The sequence below is a fragment of the Cannabis sativa genome, chromosome 6 (genome assembly GCF_029168945.1).
Source record: "Cannabis sativa cultivar Pink pepper isolate KNU-18-1 chromosome 6, ASM2916894v1, whole genome shotgun sequence".
NCBI classification, from domain to species: Eukaryota; Viridiplantae; Streptophyta; class Magnoliopsida; order Rosales; family Cannabaceae; genus Cannabis; species Cannabis sativa.
In genome coordinates this window covers 62,189,909-62,212,923 of record NC_083606.1, presented here as the reverse complement: position 1 = coordinate 62,212,923, position 23,015 = coordinate 62,189,909, and the positions used below count along the sequence as shown (strand labels likewise).

At 28.2% G+C, this 23,015-nt stretch overlaps 1 protein-coding gene across 1 annotated transcript in view; it reads right to left on the bottom strand.

The window, feature by feature from the left end:
• LOC115724897 (WAT1-related protein At1g25270) overlaps window positions 1–22,710 on the bottom strand; it is a 50,825-nt gene extending 28,115 nt beyond the window's left edge. Inside the window, exons 1-3 of the mRNA XM_030654270.2 lie at window positions 21,723–22,710; window positions 21,425–21,487; window positions 17,003–17,119 (exon numbers count right to left, since the gene is read on the bottom strand). Coding sequence (XP_030510130.1) covers window positions 17,003–17,119; window positions 21,425–21,487; window positions 21,723–21,913 — 371 coding nt within the window. The 5' untranslated portion in view covers window positions 21,914–22,710. The remainder of the gene's footprint in view (window positions 1–17,002; window positions 17,120–21,424; window positions 21,488–21,722) is intronic.
• Window positions 22,711–23,015: the final 305 nt, after the last annotated feature.

The window sequence follows — 23,015 nt, the reverse complement described above, 5'->3', positions numbered from 1 at the left end:
TCTACCCTGCATGATGAGAATTACGGTTACGTGGTGCGACTTAAGTCACACTTACAGTATCTCGCCGGTTTTATCCTGAGCGAGGTCTAAACTTCGAGAAGTCTCTCACAGACATTCAGCCTTCATTAGAAATTTGAATACACGTGTCCTTTAAAGAGGAGTCTGGTCTCGAGTTTCTAGGTGAGAGAAATCTCACTATAACAATTTTTATAATGTACATTGTTTTATTTTGGTTTTTGTAAATTATTTTTTGGGTTTTTTCATTTTATTAGTAATATTGTTGTGTTGTATGTGAATAGTGCCCGAATTTTTTACGGAATTGCTCGTCGGATTGCAGTTATTAGGTAAAAATTTAAACCTCAATATATAGTATATATATGTAATTGTATATTTTATTGAATATGTGTGTATATAATGTGTGTATATATTTTGTGTATATTTTTTATGTAAATACAATTTATAATTGTGTTGTATATATTCTTTGTAATATATATATTTATTGTGAATGAGAATGACATTGGAGGGATTTAATTAGTTTAGAAATAAAAATTTTAAAATTGAATTAGTGTGGGATATAATATTTTTTTTTGAAATAATAGTGTGAGATATAATTGATTATATATATGTATGTATAATTTAGTAGTTAAGTAACTTGTTACTATTTTTTATAACTAGTTATAAGTAATGACATAATTCATTTTGCAATTTCGTTGTATTTTTTTATATTGTAGGTTCGGCATAATTTTGTGTGTAGTGTATTTGAGCTTGCATTTATAGGTATATATTTTAACTCACTTTTTCTTATTATATATATTTTTTCAAAATAATAGTGTGAGATATAATTGATTATATATATGTATGTATAATTTAGTAATTGAGTAACTTGTTACTATTTTTTATAACTAGTTATAAGTAATGACATAATTAATTTTGCAATTTCGTTGTATTTCTTTATATTGTAAGTTCGGCATAATTTTGTGTGTAGCGTATTTGAGCTTGCATTTATAGGTATATACTTTAACAAACTTTTTCTTATTATATAATTAATTATCAATGCATGTTAGTTGAGTTTGAATATCTTAAATATTCATGCGTAGTGAAGTAGATTCTGCGAATACATGTACTGCGGTCGGATGGGTGGATAAACTTTGTATTGTTTATATTAATTTGTTTGTTCTGTATTGTTATATCTGTTTTGTTTGTTATTTAGACACTTTTAAAATTTTTGGGAACGTCCAATTACAGCCGTTATGCTGCCGAAATTTCGGTAGAATTAGGATAAATCTTACTAAAAAAATATTAATATTTACATAACTCAAATAACTAGTTAATTATAACATAGTAATAAGAAGTTAGGTCACATAAAAAATAATTATATACACATTTATATAAACTTTTCAATTTTACCAACATTCTAATCAGCTAAACAACCTAATAACATGAACTAAACTAAAACAAGAATTTGAGTAATTTATAAATTAATATGAATTAATTGTGAGAAACCTAGTAAGTTACATTGTGTAATTAGTAACTAGCTATAATTAGTTACTAAATACAAATTTTTTTTGGATAGGATTCTTGTTATGGATAAATCATGGATGCGTGAGGAGAGAGACACACTGCGATTTCAAGTAGGGTTCGATGCATTTTTAGAGTTTTCCTTAAAGAATTCTAAAGATCACGATCGTATTCATTGTCCGTGTGTAGATTGTTGTAATGTATCTAAAGGGAATATTACAATGATTAAGGACCATGTGTATTTACGAGGTTTCAATAGAAGTTATACTACTTGGTATTGGCATGGCGAACGTTTACCTTATGATCCATATCCATTAGGAAAGCAGGGGGTGATGATATCAAGGGTAATGATTTCGATGATCATCCACTAGACTTGCTTAACGAGGCACATGAGGAATTTCTTAATGATTCTGAGAAATTCGATAATTTTCTAAATGATGTTGATAAACCCCTGTTTGATGGTTGTAAAAACTAAGATTACCAACAATGGTAAAGTTTTACAACATAAAAGCAGAAAATGGAGTGAGCGATAAATGTTTTACTCAATTTTTAGCTACTTTTAAAGATATCTTACCATTTGACAACTGCTTCCCAGAATCTACTTATGAAGTGAAAAAAAAAATGTTAAATTCTATAAGATTGAAGTATGAAAAAACTCATGCATGTCCGAACAATTGCATTTTATATCGTAAGGAATATGCAGACATGAATTATTGCCTGACTTGCGGTTTATCCCGCCATAAAGTAAACAAGAGTAAGGAGAATAGGAAACTTATCCCCTAAAAAGCGATGTGGTACATGCCTTTGATTCCGCGACTGAAACAATTATATCGTAGTGCAGAACATTCTGAAAATTTGATTTGGCATGAGACCAAGAGAGTGAAAGATGAAAAACTCAGACATCCTGCAGATTCTCAAGCTTGGAAAAAAGTAAACTACATAAATCCTGAAATCAAATCTGAACCAAGACACATTCGTCTCGGTCTGTCTACGAATGGAGTAAATCCACATAGATCTCTAAGTAGTCGTCATAGTTCATGGCCTGTCTTCCTAGTTATGTACAATCTTCCTCCCTGGTTAGTGATGAAGAGGAAATTTAACATGCTTTCTTTAATGATATCGGGCCCGCAACAAGAGTCAAAAACTTGTGTTTGGATCAAATCTCGCACCAAAAGTCGAAAACTTGTCACTAATTACGACAAGGAAATTGCAGACAAGATAGTAAGTATATATTAATCCTTAATTGAGTTCTACTAATGACTTAGTGTATATAATTCACATACTAATTGCTTGAATATATGTGTGCTTTAGGCTCAATTAGAGGAGAAGATTAGTCACGGACAAATTCAAGTCCAGGGCCAAAACGATATCCTGACGCAGGCGCTCGGGACACCAGAGCATCTTGGACGTGTCAGGGCTACTAGGTATGCTATTACTTGAAATGTTATTTATTTAGTTACACAAATAAAATCGTAGCTAATTTGCATTTTATGATTTACAGGTTCCTGACCAGGGCATCTAAACTGTTCGGCAGGAAGAAAAGGGAAGTGTCTAATGTTGTGGCTCGGCAAGCGAAGGAGATTGAAAAATTAAAAGCCGAAGTCCAATCCCTTAAGCAGAAGAGAAACGCTGCCGAACAAGAGGAAGAAGGAGAGGTGGCTGGTGAGGCGTATGTTGCACAACCATACGCTCGTGAGGATGAGGGTCAACCACAAACTTATGCTGAGGAGTTTATTTCCCTCAACGACCAAGCTCTCCTGTATAATTTCGATGACCATGCGGCCCTTAATCAGCAAGTATATCTCTGCTCTGACAACATCGACAACATTGTGGTCCGAGCGTATTTCTACGAGCATGTTGGTAAAATCACTCTTCACTGCACAGACTACCATGATTCACATGCCCGGATTCTAGTTTCAGAAATGCTGCAAGAGGACGCTGAAATCCCAATCCCAATTGAAGGGTGCAGATATGTTAGGGACGTATCACAGATGTTCCTTCCTTGGCCTAAACACTTAATTCTAACATCCGAGGTAACTTCTCTTATAAATTAATTATTAATGATTAGTGGAGTTTGAATATCTTAAATATTCAACCATAGTGAAGTAGGTTCTGTGAATATATGTGCTGCGGTGGGATGGATGAACAAACTACTGTTATATATGTGTTATTTGTCGTTATACAGGCATGTTTAAAATTTTTGGGGGCATTCAATTACAACCGTAATGCTGCCAAAATTTCGGTAGAATTTAGATAAAATTTGATATATTATGTTCTGTTTTGTTTAGGGTCCACTCGCTCAACCGCCTTTAAGACGTGATGCGTCGAAGGGGAAAGCTCCGATGCTTTCTCCACAAGGCGGTGGTGCAGGGGAAGATGAATTGTTCTTGAAAAAGAAGATGGACTTGATCCCTAAATCGCTAAAATGGATGGTTGTTGAATTCCTGAACCTCAAAGATAAACGTGTTATAATCACAATTCCTGTACCCCGAGGATTTATAGCACCGCGTACCCACATCACGTTATCTAGAGAGGATTTACAGCAGATTCCTACGTGTGACTTCATCGGCAACCAGGGAATGCTGTTTGGAATTATTTATACTCTTCTTTAATCTAATTAACGTTATATATCAAATTCTAGTCAAATTATTATAAGACACTAATACTTAACAATTTTTTTGGCAGGCACATCTGGGAGAGCATCAACGGTATGAGAAATTTTTTCAATTTTTACGACCCAGAGCTTCTCGTAGTGAATGGGAAAACCAATGAAGAGAAGAGTCAGTCTTTTGACAGTGCAGCAAGACGATTGGCTGATTGGTTATCATTGATGAATAACAACCACGAAATGTTCTTTATTCCTTGGAATATTGGGTAAACTCTATTTAATTCTTTAGTGCTAATTGTTCATTTCTATATTATGACTTCAAATTATTTTTATACTATCTTACTTATATTCTAATATAATTTTGTAGTGCGCATTGGACGCTAGAGGTCGTTGCGCCAAAGAAAATTATCTGTTTAGACCCTGTACGTGGCCGCCCAATTCTCGAAGAAATTACTCAAATGATCGGAAGGTAATAATTTAATGACTTCTTATGTAACAAATTTAAATTAACTAATGAATTGAAATGTTAATATAATTTTTTTAAAACAGTGCATTTAGATATATAAGGGACGCACATGAGTATCTTGCCCCGTGGCAAATTTAACTAGCAAATTGTCCAAGACAGCCTAAAAGCCAAGAATGTGGTTTTTATGTTTTGAAATACATGACTGACATCGTCACACGTGCAAACCCCAACCGTTACATACAAGATCAAAAAGCTGTAATTTTTATTATTGATTATAGTACTTATTATAATAACAAATATATATAATATACATATATATCAACTAATATAAATTTTTAATTTTTTTAACAGTTTCGGGGTAAGGGGCAATACGATCTAAAAACGTAATTGTTACCATTACAGCGACAGTTGATAGAATGATTGATGGCGCTGATTCACGATGATAATTGAGGTTGAAAGGCCCAAGAATTTTTTTTCCTTCTGTAATTTTTTAAGATTAACTTGTAGTTAGATTTATTAAGTTATTAATATTTTGGACTAATAATATTTAATTTAAATTTTAAAAAATAAATATGTAATTTAAATTAAATAAAATAATATATAAATTAATAAATATATAATTAAAATAAATTATATAAAATTAAAAAAATGAAAACTGCTCATTATTGGTGTCGGTTCCTATGCCACCTATGGCGTCAGTTCCTACGCCACCTATGGTGTCGGTTCCTACGCTACCTATGGCGTCGGTTGTTGGGTTTTATGCCCTAAATAAAACTCATTTCAATATAATCAGATTTACTTATTAATATAGATCAGAAATAACATTTAATGTTGCATGGTTCACATGATTTATTTCATGATTATATGTACATAATGTATAAATTCATCTGAAACCCTTTCCACATACTTGATCCTGTTTATTGTGCCGTCAACACATTGGAAAGTAAACATGACTATGTGAATAAAGTTTCCTAGATTTATCAGACACAGGGTTTTACTGATATGATAATCTACAACAGAGTTTACTTGCATTTGGAGAAGTGCTATGTTCTTTCCAGAACATTGGTTAATATAAAGCTCAGGTTGGATGCATGGAGTATGCATCGGAAGGGACCGATATTGAACTTTGACTTAGATTTAATTAAACTTACCGTAAAATCTATTCAAGTCAATATCGCCTAGTTGATCCTAGATCAAATGATCTTAATCCTGTTATGATTAGGCTCAATCTTGAAAGGCTATTCGTGTTCCTTGAATTGTTAGTTAAGCCTACCTTTTGGTCAGGGTGATACGTACTTTTTGGGAACACGGTAGTGCAATTGAGTGGGAGCGCTATCATAAACATGGAATCTATAGCTTCTATCTGGCGAATAGTAAGCAAAGGATGATCTCCTTCGAGCTTGACCAAACGAACATAAATGGTGGAGTACTCATTTCACATAAGCTGAAATATCATTTATACGGGGTCAAGTGTTTTAAGGAATAAATACATTGTAGGGTGTAACGGTAATTTAATCCCTTTACAGTGTAGATCATTCATATAGAGGATCATTGATCACATTAGGATTATAACAATGGATAACTAATGATGTGTCTATATGGTGGAACATATAGAGCATTCTATATACTGAGAGTGCAATTCTGAGTTCTATGCGTGGATTCAACGAAGAATTAATAAGTTAGTGAATTTTAGTGCTAAATTCTTGATCTACTTATTGGAAGCTCGGTTATATAGACCCATGGTCCCCCCACTAGTTGAGATAATATTGCTTGTAAGACTCATGAAATTGGTTTTGATTAATCAATTATAATTCTCAAATTAGACTATGTCTATTTGTGAATTTTTCACTAAGTAAGGGCGAAATTGTAAAGAAAGAGTTTATAGGGGCATATTTGTTAATTATGATACTTTGTATGGTTCAATTAATAAATATGATAAATGACAATATTATTTAATAATTATTTATAGTTATTAAATAGTTAGAATTGGCATTTAAATGGTTGAATTAGAAAATTGGCGTTTTTGAGAAAATCAGATGCAGAAAAGGTAAAACTGCAAAATTGCAAAAAGTGAGGCCCAAATCCACTAGTATAGGGCCTGCCACTTTTGTAGGAAATTTAAACTGATATTTTCATTATTTTAATGCCATATAATTCAAATCTAACCCTAGTGGAATGCTATAAATAGATAGTGAAGGCTTCAGGAAAATTACACTTTTCTTCAGACTTTCTGAATCAGAAAAAACTGAGCCTTCTCTCTCCCTATCTTTAGCTGACCACTCTCTCTCTTCTTCCTTAGAATTTCGAAATCCTTAGTGTATGAGTAGTGCCCACACACATCAAGTGATACCTCAATCATAGTGAGGAAGATCGTGAAGAAAGACTTTCAGCATCAAAGATTCAGAGAAAGAGATCCAGGTTCAGATATTGATAATGCTCTGCTACAGAAAGGAATCAAGGGCTAGATATCTGAACGGAAGGAGTCATTATATTCCGCTGCACCCAATGTAAGGTTTCCTAAACTTTATATGTGTTTATTTTATCGTTTTAGAAAGTTCTTATTTAGGATGTTAATAAACATACTTGTGAGTAGATCTAAGATCCTGGTAAAATAAATTCCAACAACTGGCCTCAGAGTCATGGTAATTGATTTACTTGCAAGAAATTTGGACTTTAAAACGATTGTTTGTATGTTCTTTGGATGGTATCATGTTGTATTGAGTGTTATTTGATGATTGATTGATGTTTGTGAAATTTTCGTGAAAAATAATTGTGATTTCGTTTCTGGAATTATTTTTATTGGATAGTATGGAAAAAATTAAGCAAGTTAGCCTTTTACAGAACTCAATTTGGATTTTATTTGAATTAGTTATGATTTTTTGAAGATTTGACAAAATCTTACATCTTGATATTTTCCTACGATCGCAGAACTGTCCGTACAGTTTCGAATTTTTTCTTTTTTCTTCAATTTTTCATACTTTTTCATGGAATTAACTTCCAATTTTTTGTATGGTTTTGTATATATACTATTACTATTCCTAATTCAATTCTAATTATCATTTTGAATTAATTTAATTTTTTTTTTAATTTAATTCAAGATATTAGTGTAATTTGAATTTGAAAAGAATTAGTATTTATCTTTTTGCTTAAAAATCTATCTTATTTTTAAATTTGATTATATTTTTTTTTAAATTTAAGGTCACATTTTATAAGATATTTATAATATCTTTTAAGATATTTATAATATCTTTTAAGATATTTATAATATCTTTTAAGATATTTTAAAAATATCTTATCTTTTAAGATATTTTTTTTTTAATAATATCTTATCTTTTAAGATTTTTGTAAATCTTTTTAGATATTTTGACCTTATTTAAATTTAAAATAAGATATTTATAATCATGTAATTTTAAATAGATGTAAGATATTTTGCTAATTTTTTAAATTTTGTTATTTTATTTATTTAAATTACATTTAAAATTTGAAAAAGATATTTATTTATCTTTTCTAATTTTTTATTTAATTTTTATTTATAAAATAACATTTCAAATTTAAAAGTAGTTAGCAAAATTTTTGAAATGATATTTAGGTTGGTTGAAACCAAATTTTTCAAAATTGTAGGTTTAATTTTAAATTTTTTTTTTTTAATTTTCGAATTTTTTTTTAATTTTTTTTTTAAATTTTCGAAATTTTTTTTATTATTTAATTATTTTTTTTCGAAATTAAATATTTAATTTAAAATTAAATAAATCCTACATCCAACTATCCAGCTAACCTTGTTGCAGGAGTATGTGTTTTAGCTTATGTGTAAGTTTTCAAAACCTATTATTACTTGATTGCAAATAGCCATGGTTACTTTTTGCCAGATCTAATGATCTGATGGCTCCCTTGGTCAAGATAATAATTTGTAACAGGTATAATTTACAATCTTCTTTCATCTGTGTATGACCTAGCAACATGATAGGACCCATCCAAAGTGTGCCTGTGTAAGCCTATGTGTTTAATTTGATTATAGATACATATAGGTTGTTGTTGCTAAAATAAATTATCATAGTTCTTGATAGAATTTATTTAGGCCCATTTAGTTTTTGGGCCTATTCAATTAATAACAGTTGTTCTTATTAAGGTTAAATTCCTCTCTTTTGGGCCTTGTGTGAGAGTTGGGAGCCATAGAAGTGGGTACGACATACTGAACCCAAAGACTCCCTCACACAAACCACCCCAATTGTGAAGGCCCATTTGCTCGATTTGAATGAAGTACTAGGTTAATTACACTAGTTTAACCTAATTAAAATTGATTAGCAACATAATTAATTTCATTTATTTTGAAATTAATTTAAGAAAAATATAGTTTAAAGAATTTTTTATTCTAAGCTAAACTATATGTATTTTCTTGTATTTAATTAAATATAGAATTATAACCATCTAGATTCTTTCTGGAACTTAATTTAAATTTTTCATTAAATATTCCTATTTAAGTTGATATTTAGTTATCTTCAACTAACCAACTTAAATCTGAATATCTTTTGAATTCAAAATTTCCAAATTAAGTTGAGGAATTTTAGGCATTGGTTATTAAGATTCTTTAGATATTTTTTTTAAGTTAATATCTTTTCGAATATTAACTTAAAATGGAATATTTTCAAATTAAGTGGTTACAACTTAATTTTTGATATTTAATTAAATTTAAATTTGAAAATATTTAAGTTCTAGATTTTTTCTAGTACAACTTAAATTAGATATTTTTTCAAATTTTCTGGAAAAGATACTTAGTCAAATAAGATATTTTCTAGATAGTTATTTCTAGACTACTTATTATTTCTAATATTAAATAGGAAAATATTATACATTGTGAAATTAATTATTTAAATAATTAATTTTGGTACAATTTATTTTAAGTATATTTTTCCTAGTATTAAACTAGAAATTAATAATTAAGCCTTCTCTACACTTAATTATTTATTTCTTGAATTTAATACATTTAATTAATTTGAAAATTAAATATCTAAGTTGATTTTATCATCATACTTAAATATTCCTTTTCATGACATTTAATTAAATAGAAAATTATTTTTAGTTGAAATTTAATTTTTCAACTAAATTTAAATAACTTTCAAAATATATTTTTTTTTCTTTATTTTATTAATCAATTTTCGAAATTGCATTTCTTAAATGCTAGAATTTCGAATTTTATCTTGAAAAATAGATTAAGTTGTAAATTAATTATTTATTTTAATTAATTCTTGGATCAACTTAAATAAATGATTTTTTCATTTATTGATTAATTTAAAATAAATTGAATTAAAGTATATTATTAGAAATTGAATTAATTAGTCAAAGGAAAATCTAGATAGGTGATATTTTTGCTTGAAGTATTTTTCTAGTGTATTTAATTAAATAGAAAATTAATATTTAAGTTGATTTTCATCATCATACTTAAATATTTAAAATTTTTCTTATATATTTAATTAAATAGGAAAATTATATTTTTTGTTGTAAATTAATTTTATTAATTAATTTTGGGCCAACATTAAATTAAAATAATTTTTCCAAGATTTATTTTTTATTTTAATATGCATTTTTCGAAAATTGTATTCTTATATACTTTAATTTTTCGAAATGCAATATATATTTATAGAAAATTAAATTTGAGTTGTAAATTAATTTAAATTAATTTTGTAACAACTTAAATTGAATATTTTTCTAAATATTTATTGGAAATTATTACTAAGATGGAAATAATTCACATTATTTCATATCCATCTAAGTAAAAATTTATAAATATTAAATTAAAATTTATATTTGGAATTTTTATTCTAAATTGGAAATTTTAATTAAATAAATATATATTTAAAATAAATAGAATAAATAAAGAGAATAAATGAAAATACAACTCCTTTTAAATAATGAGCTTTATTATCTAGAGAAATTCGATCTCCATTGTGGATTTTACACCGCGTTTGTTTTAGTGAGTAATCCTCCCTAATGGAGGAACGTTCATTAGCAATTTCGCACCGTTTAACCTCGCATGATAAGTAGTTTGTAAGTGTTTTGTATGGTATGGATCACCCTAATGGTGGCGACCATACTTGACTTGCAAATTATGAAACAATGGTGGAAGCTCATAAGATAGAATTGCCTTGACTCTCGCCTAAACGGGACAACGTTGAATTCCAATCTTGATCGAATAAAAGGTTGCTAGAATGTTTATCATTTTAGATGAGCTGACAACTCTATTCAATGGATGATGCTTTGACTCTCGCCTAAACGGGACACTGTATCAGTTTGTTGAAAAACCTTGGAAATTATTTAGGATTGTATGTTTTAGTATTTTCACTTGTCATTCCTACTTGCTATATGCTTATAATTTCTGAATTGTGTATGAATTTATATTGAACCATGTTATTTTCTGTTATTAAGTTGTAGTTTAATTTTAAATCTTCATTGTTGGTCCAACATGTTTGTTTATCTAATGAGATAAATCCCTAGTGGATTTTCACCATTAGACATACATAATAGTGTTAGATCTCGAAAGATAAATATTGTATAAGCGACATCTAGCTGTTCATCAATTGATGACACCTTAGACTAGTATTTTTACAATATGAAACAAGAAGATTACATAAATAAGATTACTTTGACTTTCGCTAATCGAAGCATCGTTGGATTCTTATTTATAATCGAAATTATCCTAATTCCTCTTCGCTTATTCATTTCGAATTAGCTCCATAATATATCATTGGATGAATGGTCTATAAATCATTTCATGTCATTATATTTTCTCTTAAGAAATTAAATGACGCTTATGATTATAATCCCGAAATTCTATTCCCAATTGATATAAATCCTCATTCTTAGAAATCTCCTACTTGTATGGGCAAATCAGACTTAGAGTTTGTATTAGTAGTGGTGGTCCAAGATAGAATTACTCAAAATATTTGGTATAAATTTAAGTCTTTGACTTTAATTTTAGATTCCAAATAGAAATTTTCTTATATTTCTAATTCCAGATACAATACAGTTACACTTTCTCAAGTGTTTAATATCCATCTTCTATTAATGGATTAAAACTGTATGGAATATGAGTTAGGTATTCTGTGACCAGGATCCACTTGTAGTATTCTAAGAACTCTTTGATGTAACTAAACCTATGTCATCAAAAGACACTACCATTTTTTTTAATCTATGGCATTTGTATCTTGTTCATAGTGGATTTGACAAGATCGATCTCTGCAAAGAGTTAATATGCCTATATCCACTGAGAGTAGTTCATCTCATTCGCAGATGGATGTACATTCAGGGGTGGATATGAGTTTTTCGTTGTATTCTTAAAACGATAACTCTAGATTATACCTTTTAGCAAGAAATTTGAAATGTTTAAATATTTCATTAATTTCTAGCAATGGTTAAAACCATTAAGGTAAGTGGTTAAAGATCTTGCGAACTGATAGGGGTGGAGAAATAGTTAGTAGATATGCAGTTCAAAGATCATTAAATTGATTTTTGAATTATATCCAAACTTACCTCCCCAGAAATTTCGAGTTGCATATTGATGATTAGTTACTAGTCGTTGCCTAAATCCTTCTATGGTAATACAATTTCAGAATGATGTAATGGTTGTATACTTAAAGTAAATCATTACTAGATTCATGGATGACCTAATCAAAATCTTAAGAAAGGCTAGAACTGTTAACCATGGTTTGTTAGCTATTCTAAGTGATTAGGGGTGGACCATCCCATAGTCAATAGATAAGAAAGTGTTTGTTCAAACAAATACTACTTTTCTAAGATAATGACTAAGTCTGAAAACAAGTAGCAAATAAAGGAGATATTTTTCTTGATTCCAAAGTGTTCTATCATCTTATATAACATATGATGATCCCACTACCTCTGTTGTCTTGTCACAACCGAAGAGGTTAATACCATTTAGTTTTCTTCGACATAATTCACGGTACCTTATCGTAGTGGGAGAGTTTCTAGGAACTCACCTTCTTATGACTTGGGAGACACTAGTGATTAAAATCCATTGTGAGTTTAAACAAGTAATGGATTGTCAAGATAAGAAACTAAGAAGAAAGCCAATAGAACTATGGTTTAATCCATTCACATGGAGTAACCTAAAGTTTTCTATTATAAGGACATAAAAGGAAATTTTCGTTTATAAGTCTATTCAATGGACTTAACAAACTTCCTGTTCCTAGTATTATAGGTTTGAGTTTATCTAAACCTATGGCTTGCGGTATACCTAGAAATTACTTACTCTAATGCAAGAAACTTACTTTAGTAAGATGCTGAAGCATTTTCTTTCTAATGGCAATCTATAGAAGCTTCACAACTTCTTAGACATAGATTTTATTTATCTAAGGAAAAGTCTCAACTATCCAGAAAAGATAAAGCCATGAAATAATTTCTTATATCAACAGTGAGAGGTCTTAGATATGCTTTTGTATGCCTTAGACCAGACACCTGCTGTTGAGTGGGAGTAATGAGTAGGTATCAGATTAATCCAGGAGAAGAACATTGGAAGACAATCAAGTAAATCTTAAGATTAAGACGAGGAACTATATGTTAGTCTATAAGGGTGTGATTAAAACTCTTAGACTACACCATATTAGATTTTGAAATTTGCGACTACACCATATTAGATTTTGAAATTTGCCTTTGTGCTAGTAAATATTTCTGATAAGATGGTGGTTACTCTGGGGGTGGAATAGTGATTTTGGAGAAGTGTAAAAACCTATCTGAAGTCTCTAGGTCTACCAGAGAGGGACTGAATGTTAAGGTTGCAGGAAAGGTACTTATTCAGTCTAAGGAAAGTTCTATACATCTTTGGCACCATTCCAAATTGCCTATAACTACTAGTGTTAATTTCCTGATTAACCAAAAGTAGTTGCCAAAGATATAGAATCCAGTATCCCAAGAGAGTAGACATATAGAGAGGAATTTCACATTATCAATGATTTTGTGATTAAGGAAGAGTAATAGTGGAGAAAAGGTTGTGTTTAATTCAACCTTTCAGATCCTATTACGAGGAGTTTACTACTACTACACTTGATTTGTATATCAAGGTGTTGAGATTATTTGAAACGCACTTTTTGTTTTATATTAGTGCAAGTGGGAGTTTGTTGGGTTTTATGCCCTAAATAAAACTCATTTCAATATAATCAGATTTACTTATTAATATAGATCAGAAATAACATTTAATGTTGCATGGTTCACATGATTTATTTCATGATTATATGTACATAATGTATAAATTCATCTGAAACCCTTTTCACATACTTGATCCTGTTTATTGTGCCGTCAACACATTGGAAAGTAAACATGACTATGTGAATAAAGTTTCCTAGATTTATCAGACACAGGGTTTTACTGATATGATAATCTACAACAGAGTTTACTTGCATTTGGAGAAGTGCTATGTTCTTTCCAGAACATTGGTTAATATAAAGCTCAGGTTGGATGCATGGAGTATGCATCGGAAGGGACCGATATTGAACTTTGACTTAGATTTAATTAAACTTACCGTAAAATCTATTCAAGTCAATATCGCCTAGTTGATCCTAGATCAAATGATCTTAATCCTGTTATGATTAGGCTCAATCTTGAAAGGCTATTCGTGTTCCTTGAATTGTTAGTTAAGCCTACCTTTTGGTCAGGGTGATACGTACTTTTTGGGAACACGGTAGTGCAATTGAGTGGGAGCGCTATCATAAACATGGAATCTATAGCTTCTATCTGGCGAATAGTAAGCAAAGGATGATCTCCTTCGAGCTTGACCAAACGAACATAAATGGTGGAGTACTCATTTCACATAAGCTGAAATATCATTTATACGGGGTCAAGTGTTTTAAGGAATAAATACATTGTAGGGTGTAACGGTAATTTAATCCCTTTACAGTGTAGATCATTCATATAGAGGATCATTGATCACATTAGGATTATAACAATGGATAACTAATGATGTGTCTATATGGTGGAACATATAGAGCATTCTATATACTGATAGTGCAATTCTGAGTTCTATGCGTGGATTCAACGAAGAATTAATAAGTTAGTGAATTTTAGTGCTAAATTCTTGATCTACTTATTGGAAGCTCGGTTATATAGACCCATGGTCCCCCCACTAGTTGAGATAATATTGCTTGTAAGACTCATGAAATTGGTTTTGATTAATCAATTATAATTCTCAAATTAGACTATGTCTATTTGTGAATTTTTCACTAAGTAAGGGCGAAATTGTAAAGAAAGAGTTTATAGGGGCATATTTGTCAATTATGATACTTTGTATGGTTCAATTAATAAATATGATAAATGACAATATTATTTAATAATTATTTATAGTTATTAAATAGTTAGAATTGGCATTTAAATGGTTGAATTAGAAAATTGGCGTTTTTGAGAAAATCAGATGCAGAAAAGGTAAAACTGCAAAATTGCAAAAAGTGAGGCCCAAATCCACTAGTATAGGGCCTGCCACTTTTGTAGGAAATTTAAACTGATATTTTCATTATTTTAATGCCATATAATTCAAATCTAACCCTAGTGGAATGCTATAAATAGATAGTGAAGGCTTCAGGAAAATTACACTTTTCTTCAGACTTTCTGAATCAGAAAAAACTGAGCCTTCTCTCTCCCTATCTTTAGCTGACCACTCTCTCTCTTCTTCCTTAGAATTTCGAAATCCTTAGTGTATGAGTAGTGCCCACACACATCAAGTGATACCTCAATCATAGTGAGGAAGATCGTGAAGAAAGACTTTCAGCATCAAAGATTCAGAGAAAGAGATCCAGGTTCAGATATTGATAATGCTCTGCTACAGAAAGGAATCAAGGGCTAGATATCTGAACGGAAGGAGTCATTATATTCCGCTGCACCCAATGTAAGGTTTCCTAAACTTTATATGTGTTTATTTTATCGTTTTAGAAAGTTCTTATTTAGGATGTTAATAAACATACTTGTGAGTAGATCTAAGATCCTGGTAAAATAAATTCCAACATCGGTTCCTACGCCACCTATGGCGTCGGTTATTAGCTAAGAACCGACGCTATATATACTCCTATGGCATCAGTTTCTAGATATTAACCGATGTCATAGGAGTATATATGGCGTCAGTTTTTTAAAATCCTTTAGCGTCGCCTTGATCAGCGTCGGTAGCAAATTTTGTCAAAATCGACGCTAAAAGAGCTTAAAAACTGCCTCTAAAGGGGATTTTTGTAGTAGTGTGTCTAGAAATTATGTTTAGTCACAAGTAACTTTTTTGTTGTGACTAAAATTTTATTACTACTAAAAGTGACATTTTTTGTGGTGTTATGTTGCCAAAGTAGGAGATTCTTGGATTATCCTATTTATGGGCATATATGTATAATTTTTATGCTATTATGAAGTGATACAAAATCAATTGATCAATTATATTATAGGCATCAAAATAGTGTTAAATTGTCATGAAAATATTATGTAGATACTATAAGTTAATTTAAAATTTATAAGAGGGCAAATTATAAATATCGAAAACTTATTCTTTAATGAGCCTATAAATAAAAAGTGTTTCTTATAATTATAATTCTTGTATTCTCTCTTAGGGCAAAATATATAAAAAAAAATAGTGTAAAGATCACAACCTTATATCCAATCTCCAATAATAATTTTAAGTTAGGGCTAGCTCTACTAGTTTTATAGAAATATGATAAGGGAATTTATATTAAAATATTTTTAAGAAATATAATTAGATATGTGATTATTTGTATTTTGGGGTGTTTTATAAATGGGATGCATCCCTTTAGGATAGTTGGAATTGGGCTGGTTTAGTGGCCATCTCTTAAAGTGATGATCAATCTAAGTAACTAGTGGTATTGGAGAACTAACAAGCTGTCCTATACTTCCACTTTGGAGGCGGAAATGGAGGCATTATTTAATTTATGGCTCTGAAGTGGGCGCCCGAAGGAAAGGGGTGGACAAATGTTGATGTGTTTTCGGATTGCCAGGTGGCTGTCATAGTCATTCATAAGAGGCAAAACCCATGTTGGAGCGTAAATACTTTTTTTTGGCTTTCTAGAGTTGAGCTCTTGGTTTGACAAGTGTAATGTCCATTATACTAGTCACAGTAATATTATATATGTGGACAGGTTAGCTCAGTGGATCCTAGTATTCTTTAATTAGTGTTTAATTAGAAGTTATGTTCCATCAAAAAAAGAAAAAAGTGTGCTATACAACACTGGTTTGAAATCTGAATTGAAGCCTTCTTATTATGGTATATATATAGAATAATTTTATGGCATCGGTAAGTACCCTTGTTATGTTCTCATAGCTTAGGGTCATTTTCTTAACCAATTTACATAACTTTTATTAATATATACTTATATGTACTCAATAAAAAATTTAATTATTAAAATAATGATGTGTGTGTTTACCTGAAGGAGACGGCTAAAAAGAAGGTTATAGCAGGAATGAGGTTGTTCATGGCGGAGGCAAACGTTGCTGATGTTACATTTAAGCTTTCAATATATAAATTGTGTACTAGTGATCCCCTACATGCACGTATTATTAATAATAAGTATTTGTATAAGAATTAATTAATATATTATATAATAAATATATATATACATTATTGTATCCAGATAATAAAATACTATACACTTCCAAAATATTATTTGTATTATGAAACATCAATTTCTTTTCATTAATATTCTATTTTAAGATGAAAAAGAAAATGTCCTATAGATCTTAATAATAGTTATAATGATTACAAAGTGGGTAATTTATTTTTTAAGATTTAATCGTACCAAAATATTATTTATCAATATCGAAATCCTATTATAGATAATACTTTGAATCGTGTACAACTACTAATTAGGATTCCGTATTTTAAAGAAATAATTTTTAAAATATATACCTGGGTTTTCTAGAGTTGTTAAAAAATATACTATTACATTTAATTTTTGTTAAAATATTTTTAAATATAACTAAAGCTAAAATGTACATCCCAAATATTATATATATATATTTATATTTATATATATTAAGTTATTGTTACATGTATTTTTACGTATATTTAATTACTAGATAGATGTTACGTATCAAGTTTATATTAATTTTATTTTAGTTTTTATTTTTTTAATATTATTATTTTAAAATTAATAATATTCAATGTAGTGATAATCATTGAAATTTGATAGCATGGTGATTTAAATAAAAGTAAAAAATACTATTATACTTTGTAATAGTAATTTTAAAAAAAATTATTTGAACAAGTAAAAGTTATGTCTTGGTCCGAGTGGGGAATAGCATTTCTCTTTGCTCATCTGTTTAAACTATCAAAACATTCAAATTTAATTTAAAATAATGTTTAAAATTTAACTAATTCTAAATATCAAATTTAAAATTAATTTTTAATAAAAAAATAAACAATATGAACAAATTTATTATTATTTGCAACATCTTAGGTTGATTAATTATATTTAAATTTAACTAACTACATAGATGCTGACCCTTTACGTGGCAACATCTAATAATTTGTTATTTTTTTTTATTTAAAAAAAATCACTCAATAATTTCTCATAAACAAAGAATTCTGTTATATAGTCACATTTATATAGAATAGATATTTTTTATTTTTTTTTTATTTTTTATGTATTTGTAAAATTTTATAAATTAAAAAAACTACTTATTAATTTTTATTTTTTTATATAAAAAAATAATATGTAAAATTTTAAAAATTTAAGAAAAATAAATTTAAAATTTTAAAATATTAAAATTCATCATACTCCTAATATTAAAAATAACAATAAAAAAAATAATAATATTACCACTTATATATTTAAATAATTAATCTAAAATTAGTAAAAGTTTAATTAATCTAAAACAAATACTATTAATATTTATATATATTTAAATTAATGTAAAATAAATAATATTAATATTTATATATATTTGTAAAACTAACTCTACTAATACCGTTAAATTTAACGAAATATTCTTATATTCTGTTAAACCAACAAAAACCGTTAGATCGTCACATTATAGATATAAAGACATATACAAATGAGAACACTTTAAATAGTATTACCTATTAATGGGTATTATTAAGAAAATTTGACTTCGTATATTTAATTTTACAATCTAATTCAAAACCATCTCTCATTTTTTTACTTTAAGAGCTCATTTAGTACGTCGTATTAAATAATATTATATTGTATTAAATTGAATCATATATTATACTGTAATATAATATTATCTTAAACTTTTATAATTATACTAAAATATTTTATATTTATATATATACTCATAAAAACGAATACTACATTTAATTTTACATAAAAATATTATATAAAAGATAATTTAATATAATACTATATTATACAATACAGTATAATATGATGTACCAAACGAACTTTAAATGGCTATTATACGACTGAGGTTTTTCTATCAGTTGAAAGATATAAAAAAAAATTGAGGTAGAGTTAAATATATTTGATAGAAAAATATTTTTGGTATCGTGTATAAACATAAATATATATATAGATTTTTATTTATTTATTTTTTAATTTAGCAATTAAATTATTCATAAAAATTAAAGTTTCTCATTTATTATTGGCAATTAAATTAAAATTTAATAATTTAATATTTTTAAAATTGATATTTTTTAATTATTATTTTAAGCAGGGTCGGCCTTAAATATAGGCGGGCTAGATCCGTGCCTACGGCCCATTCATTTCGGGGGTCAAAAATAAAAAAATAAAAAAAAATTAATTAGATTTTTATTAAAATAAAATTAAGTATATTATAAACAATAAATAATTATAGTTATAACTTACTTATAACATATTATACAATGTCATGAGTTTGAAATCTCGTAATACTCTTTTTAAATTTTTGCTAATCCTCCAGCTCTCACAATATATTTTGGTCATATATAGACATAATTATTTTGCATAAAATATAGGGGAAAGGCTTACAAATGCTATTAGTACTAGCTAGATTATTATAATTATTTTACATAAAAATTATCTAGTATATTTCTTTTTTCTTAAAACAAAATTTTAATGTTGGAAAAAACCCGTAATGCTACATGAAATGACATTTTGGATAACCCTGTTTGAAAGATGAAGATAAAGATATCCATTATTACATAATTAGTGGGTCCCAGTCCCACCCAAAAGATATTACAACATTATTGAATATTATGTCCAGTTAATATTTACATGTTTTATTACTTTATTCAATATGTTTGAAAAGTGTGAATGCCTTATATAAGATATGCTTTATTTTGTTTAGTTTCTAAGTCTAAAAAAAGATTCATTTAGAAAATGATTGGTAAAGGTGTTCGTGAATTGGATCACTGCACAAATACAATCTAATTTTTTTTGGTCTAATTTGGTTGTGGCTTGTGATTAAATGCCACTATGTATCATATGCTTGGCAATTTGCTATTCAGTACCTGTTCAAAAATACTTAATGCAATACAAATGATTCATATAATTTACTATTAATTTATATATATAGAATATTTGAATTGAAATTCGACATGAACTTAAACTAATTAACCTATTTTTACATATTTTAGTTATAGACATAGTTTAGTGGTTCTATATTTTTCCTCACAAAGAAAAAATCTCAAATTCTCCCAATTGTCACAAAAAAAAAAAAAAAATAATAATAATAAAATAAATAAAGTTTGATTACTATAAAATACATATATCTATACCTAATTAAATTTTTTAAATACAAAATATTTTATTGCAAGGGGTTAAACAATATACTTAATTAATATTTTATGTTTTTTTTAAACAAACAAAACAGCCCATTGTAATGGATAATTTTTATTTTTAATAAAAAGTTACTGAATATTAAAAAAAAAATACTTCATAGTAGATATTAATAATTGAGTTCTCTCCCTCTCTTTTTTTTTTTTTTTTTTTTAAAAAAAAAGTACTCTTAATTGAAAAAATAAATAATTGAAAGTTCAAATTCGAATATACATATTTTTTTTTGAACAAATTCGAATATACATATAGATGTAATAATTGTAAATTATATCAATCAAAACTATATTATGTTTAAAGATTTACCAATTTTAAACAACTTTTTCTATAATATCGCTTAAAAAAACATTATTACAAATTTTATCTTCAATTATATATATTGTGTGATTGTAGTATTTATTTAATATGGGTGAAGCTAATCTAGATGTATAAAATATTATACACACAAGGGTGGAATTTATATCAATATATATTATATAAAATGTGTATACAAATACATGTAGATTTTTAAATATCTTTACGGACTAGTTTAAAAAAAATTTAAAGATTTCATTATTTCTTTAATTATATTGCTTTTCGTATGTATATAACCTAACATAGTATTTTTTATACATCACACTAAACATATTTATCCAACTCAACATAATATAAATATAAAAGTCATAAAAAACGTAAAAAAAAAAATAACCAGGAGAATTACTCCATATACTATTTTTTTAATTAAATTTACAGTTTGACTTTCTAAAGTGGTTGCAGCGCTAGTTGCAGTAAGGATTTCTATACGATTTTTTGTTGCAATTTAAGTTGCAGTGCTAGTTGTAATAGGGATTTATATACCTAATTCCGTAAAAATGTAAAAAAAACTATTTTCAAGTATAAAAATGAAAAAGTACCTATAAAAATTAGGTGAATACAACATAATATGAATGCATGTTGAACAATATCTATATTTTTTTTAAAATAAACCCATAATCGGTAAAAATATTTAAAATACAATTAAATATTATATTTTTATAATATTTATTTTAGTTAATTGTAAAGAAATCCACAAATTGAGTGGAATGTACTTACCCAAATAACCCACACAAAAATGCCTGAAAAAGAATCGCCCAACTCAGTTTTGGCCTATCTCTCCTGTAAAATTAATTCATTTTATCACCACAATTTTACATATTGTATCACAAATATTTGTTTTTTTTTTTTCTTTTTGAAAAATTGTGTAACACAAACTTTATATAATATACATAAAACAAATTAAATAGCAAAGACTAATTGGAGTACAGAAGTCAAAAGATTTACATAAATTATCCAAAAAAAAAAAAAAAACCAGTGTATAACTGTATTTAGATGATTAAATTAATAATGGTACCTTTCAATGAAGAAAGCAAGAGGAAGAATGAAAACAGTGGAGAAAACGAAGCGATAAGCTATAATGATTTTCAAGTTCATTCCATCGTTGGCTGCCAATTTGTAGAACACATTGACTCCAGCATATGCAATCTGAACAACCACCATCATCAGAGCTGGCTTCACCTCATCCAAACCCTCTCTTATACCCATCTCTCTCTCTATATATATATATTCTCACATATGTGTAAGAATGAGGGAATAATGAGAAGAAAGCTATATATAGGTGGCCACTGACCAAGTACTACTGTGGCATATTATATACATATAAAATTATAAATAAATATTTATCAACCCAAAAATATTAGTTAACTTAATAGGGTAACCAGTGGTGGTTCAGTTAAAAACTTGTTTTAATTTTTGGGATGGGAGATTGAATGCTTGCCAAAATTTTGAAACAACACAAAATAGATACTTCACATGAAAAATTTGGAATTAAGCACAACATAACACAAAAAATCTTAAAAAGCACAACTCATTAGTACAAATAGACTAACCTGAATGCACAAAACGTTTAAACACCTTAAAATTTGAAAGTAATAATAATAAATACGGATAGGGTTTCCTCTCAGCTTCGCTAGTGCTAAGGTAGGGATACCATGATTGAGGAAGGTTGCTAGTTGTTCGTAACTAAAGAAAAAGAGGAAAGGGTCAGATTTGACTTATTCGATGAGACTCGAAGTAGAGGTGTTAGGGATTGAGGCGGTTGAGTTCTTAGAATCTGAGGGAGCTAATGATAAAGAGATTGCTAACTCGACATAAGGAACTCAGAGACAACAATTAGAGGAATAGAGTTTGGAAACACAACTAAAAGGTGCTAAGATGTCTCCAAGATCGACGAAACGACTACATGCACAAATGGATGAAATCAGATTTTATTTCTCAGCGTGGATAATTTCTAATAAGGATTGACTACGGTTTACAGTCTTCTTTCTTGTTTTAGTCAATTTTCAACAAGTACAATCAACACAAGTATTCCAACCAGAAGCATCAACAGGAGAAAGAACTTTAAAGTTAATTAAACAATCAACCATTTCTTTAGAAATATGACCCAATCTTTTATGACATAACAATAAGGATATTTCCTTAATATGAGGTATTTTACCCAAAGTATTCACAACATTAAAAGTTGAATCTAAAGAAGCCAATGACAACTTGTAAAGATCATCAGAATAAAAACAATTTCCAATAATTTGGGAGTCAAGCATAATGTCAATATTATCATTTACAAAAAAAAAAAAAATATATATTCTAG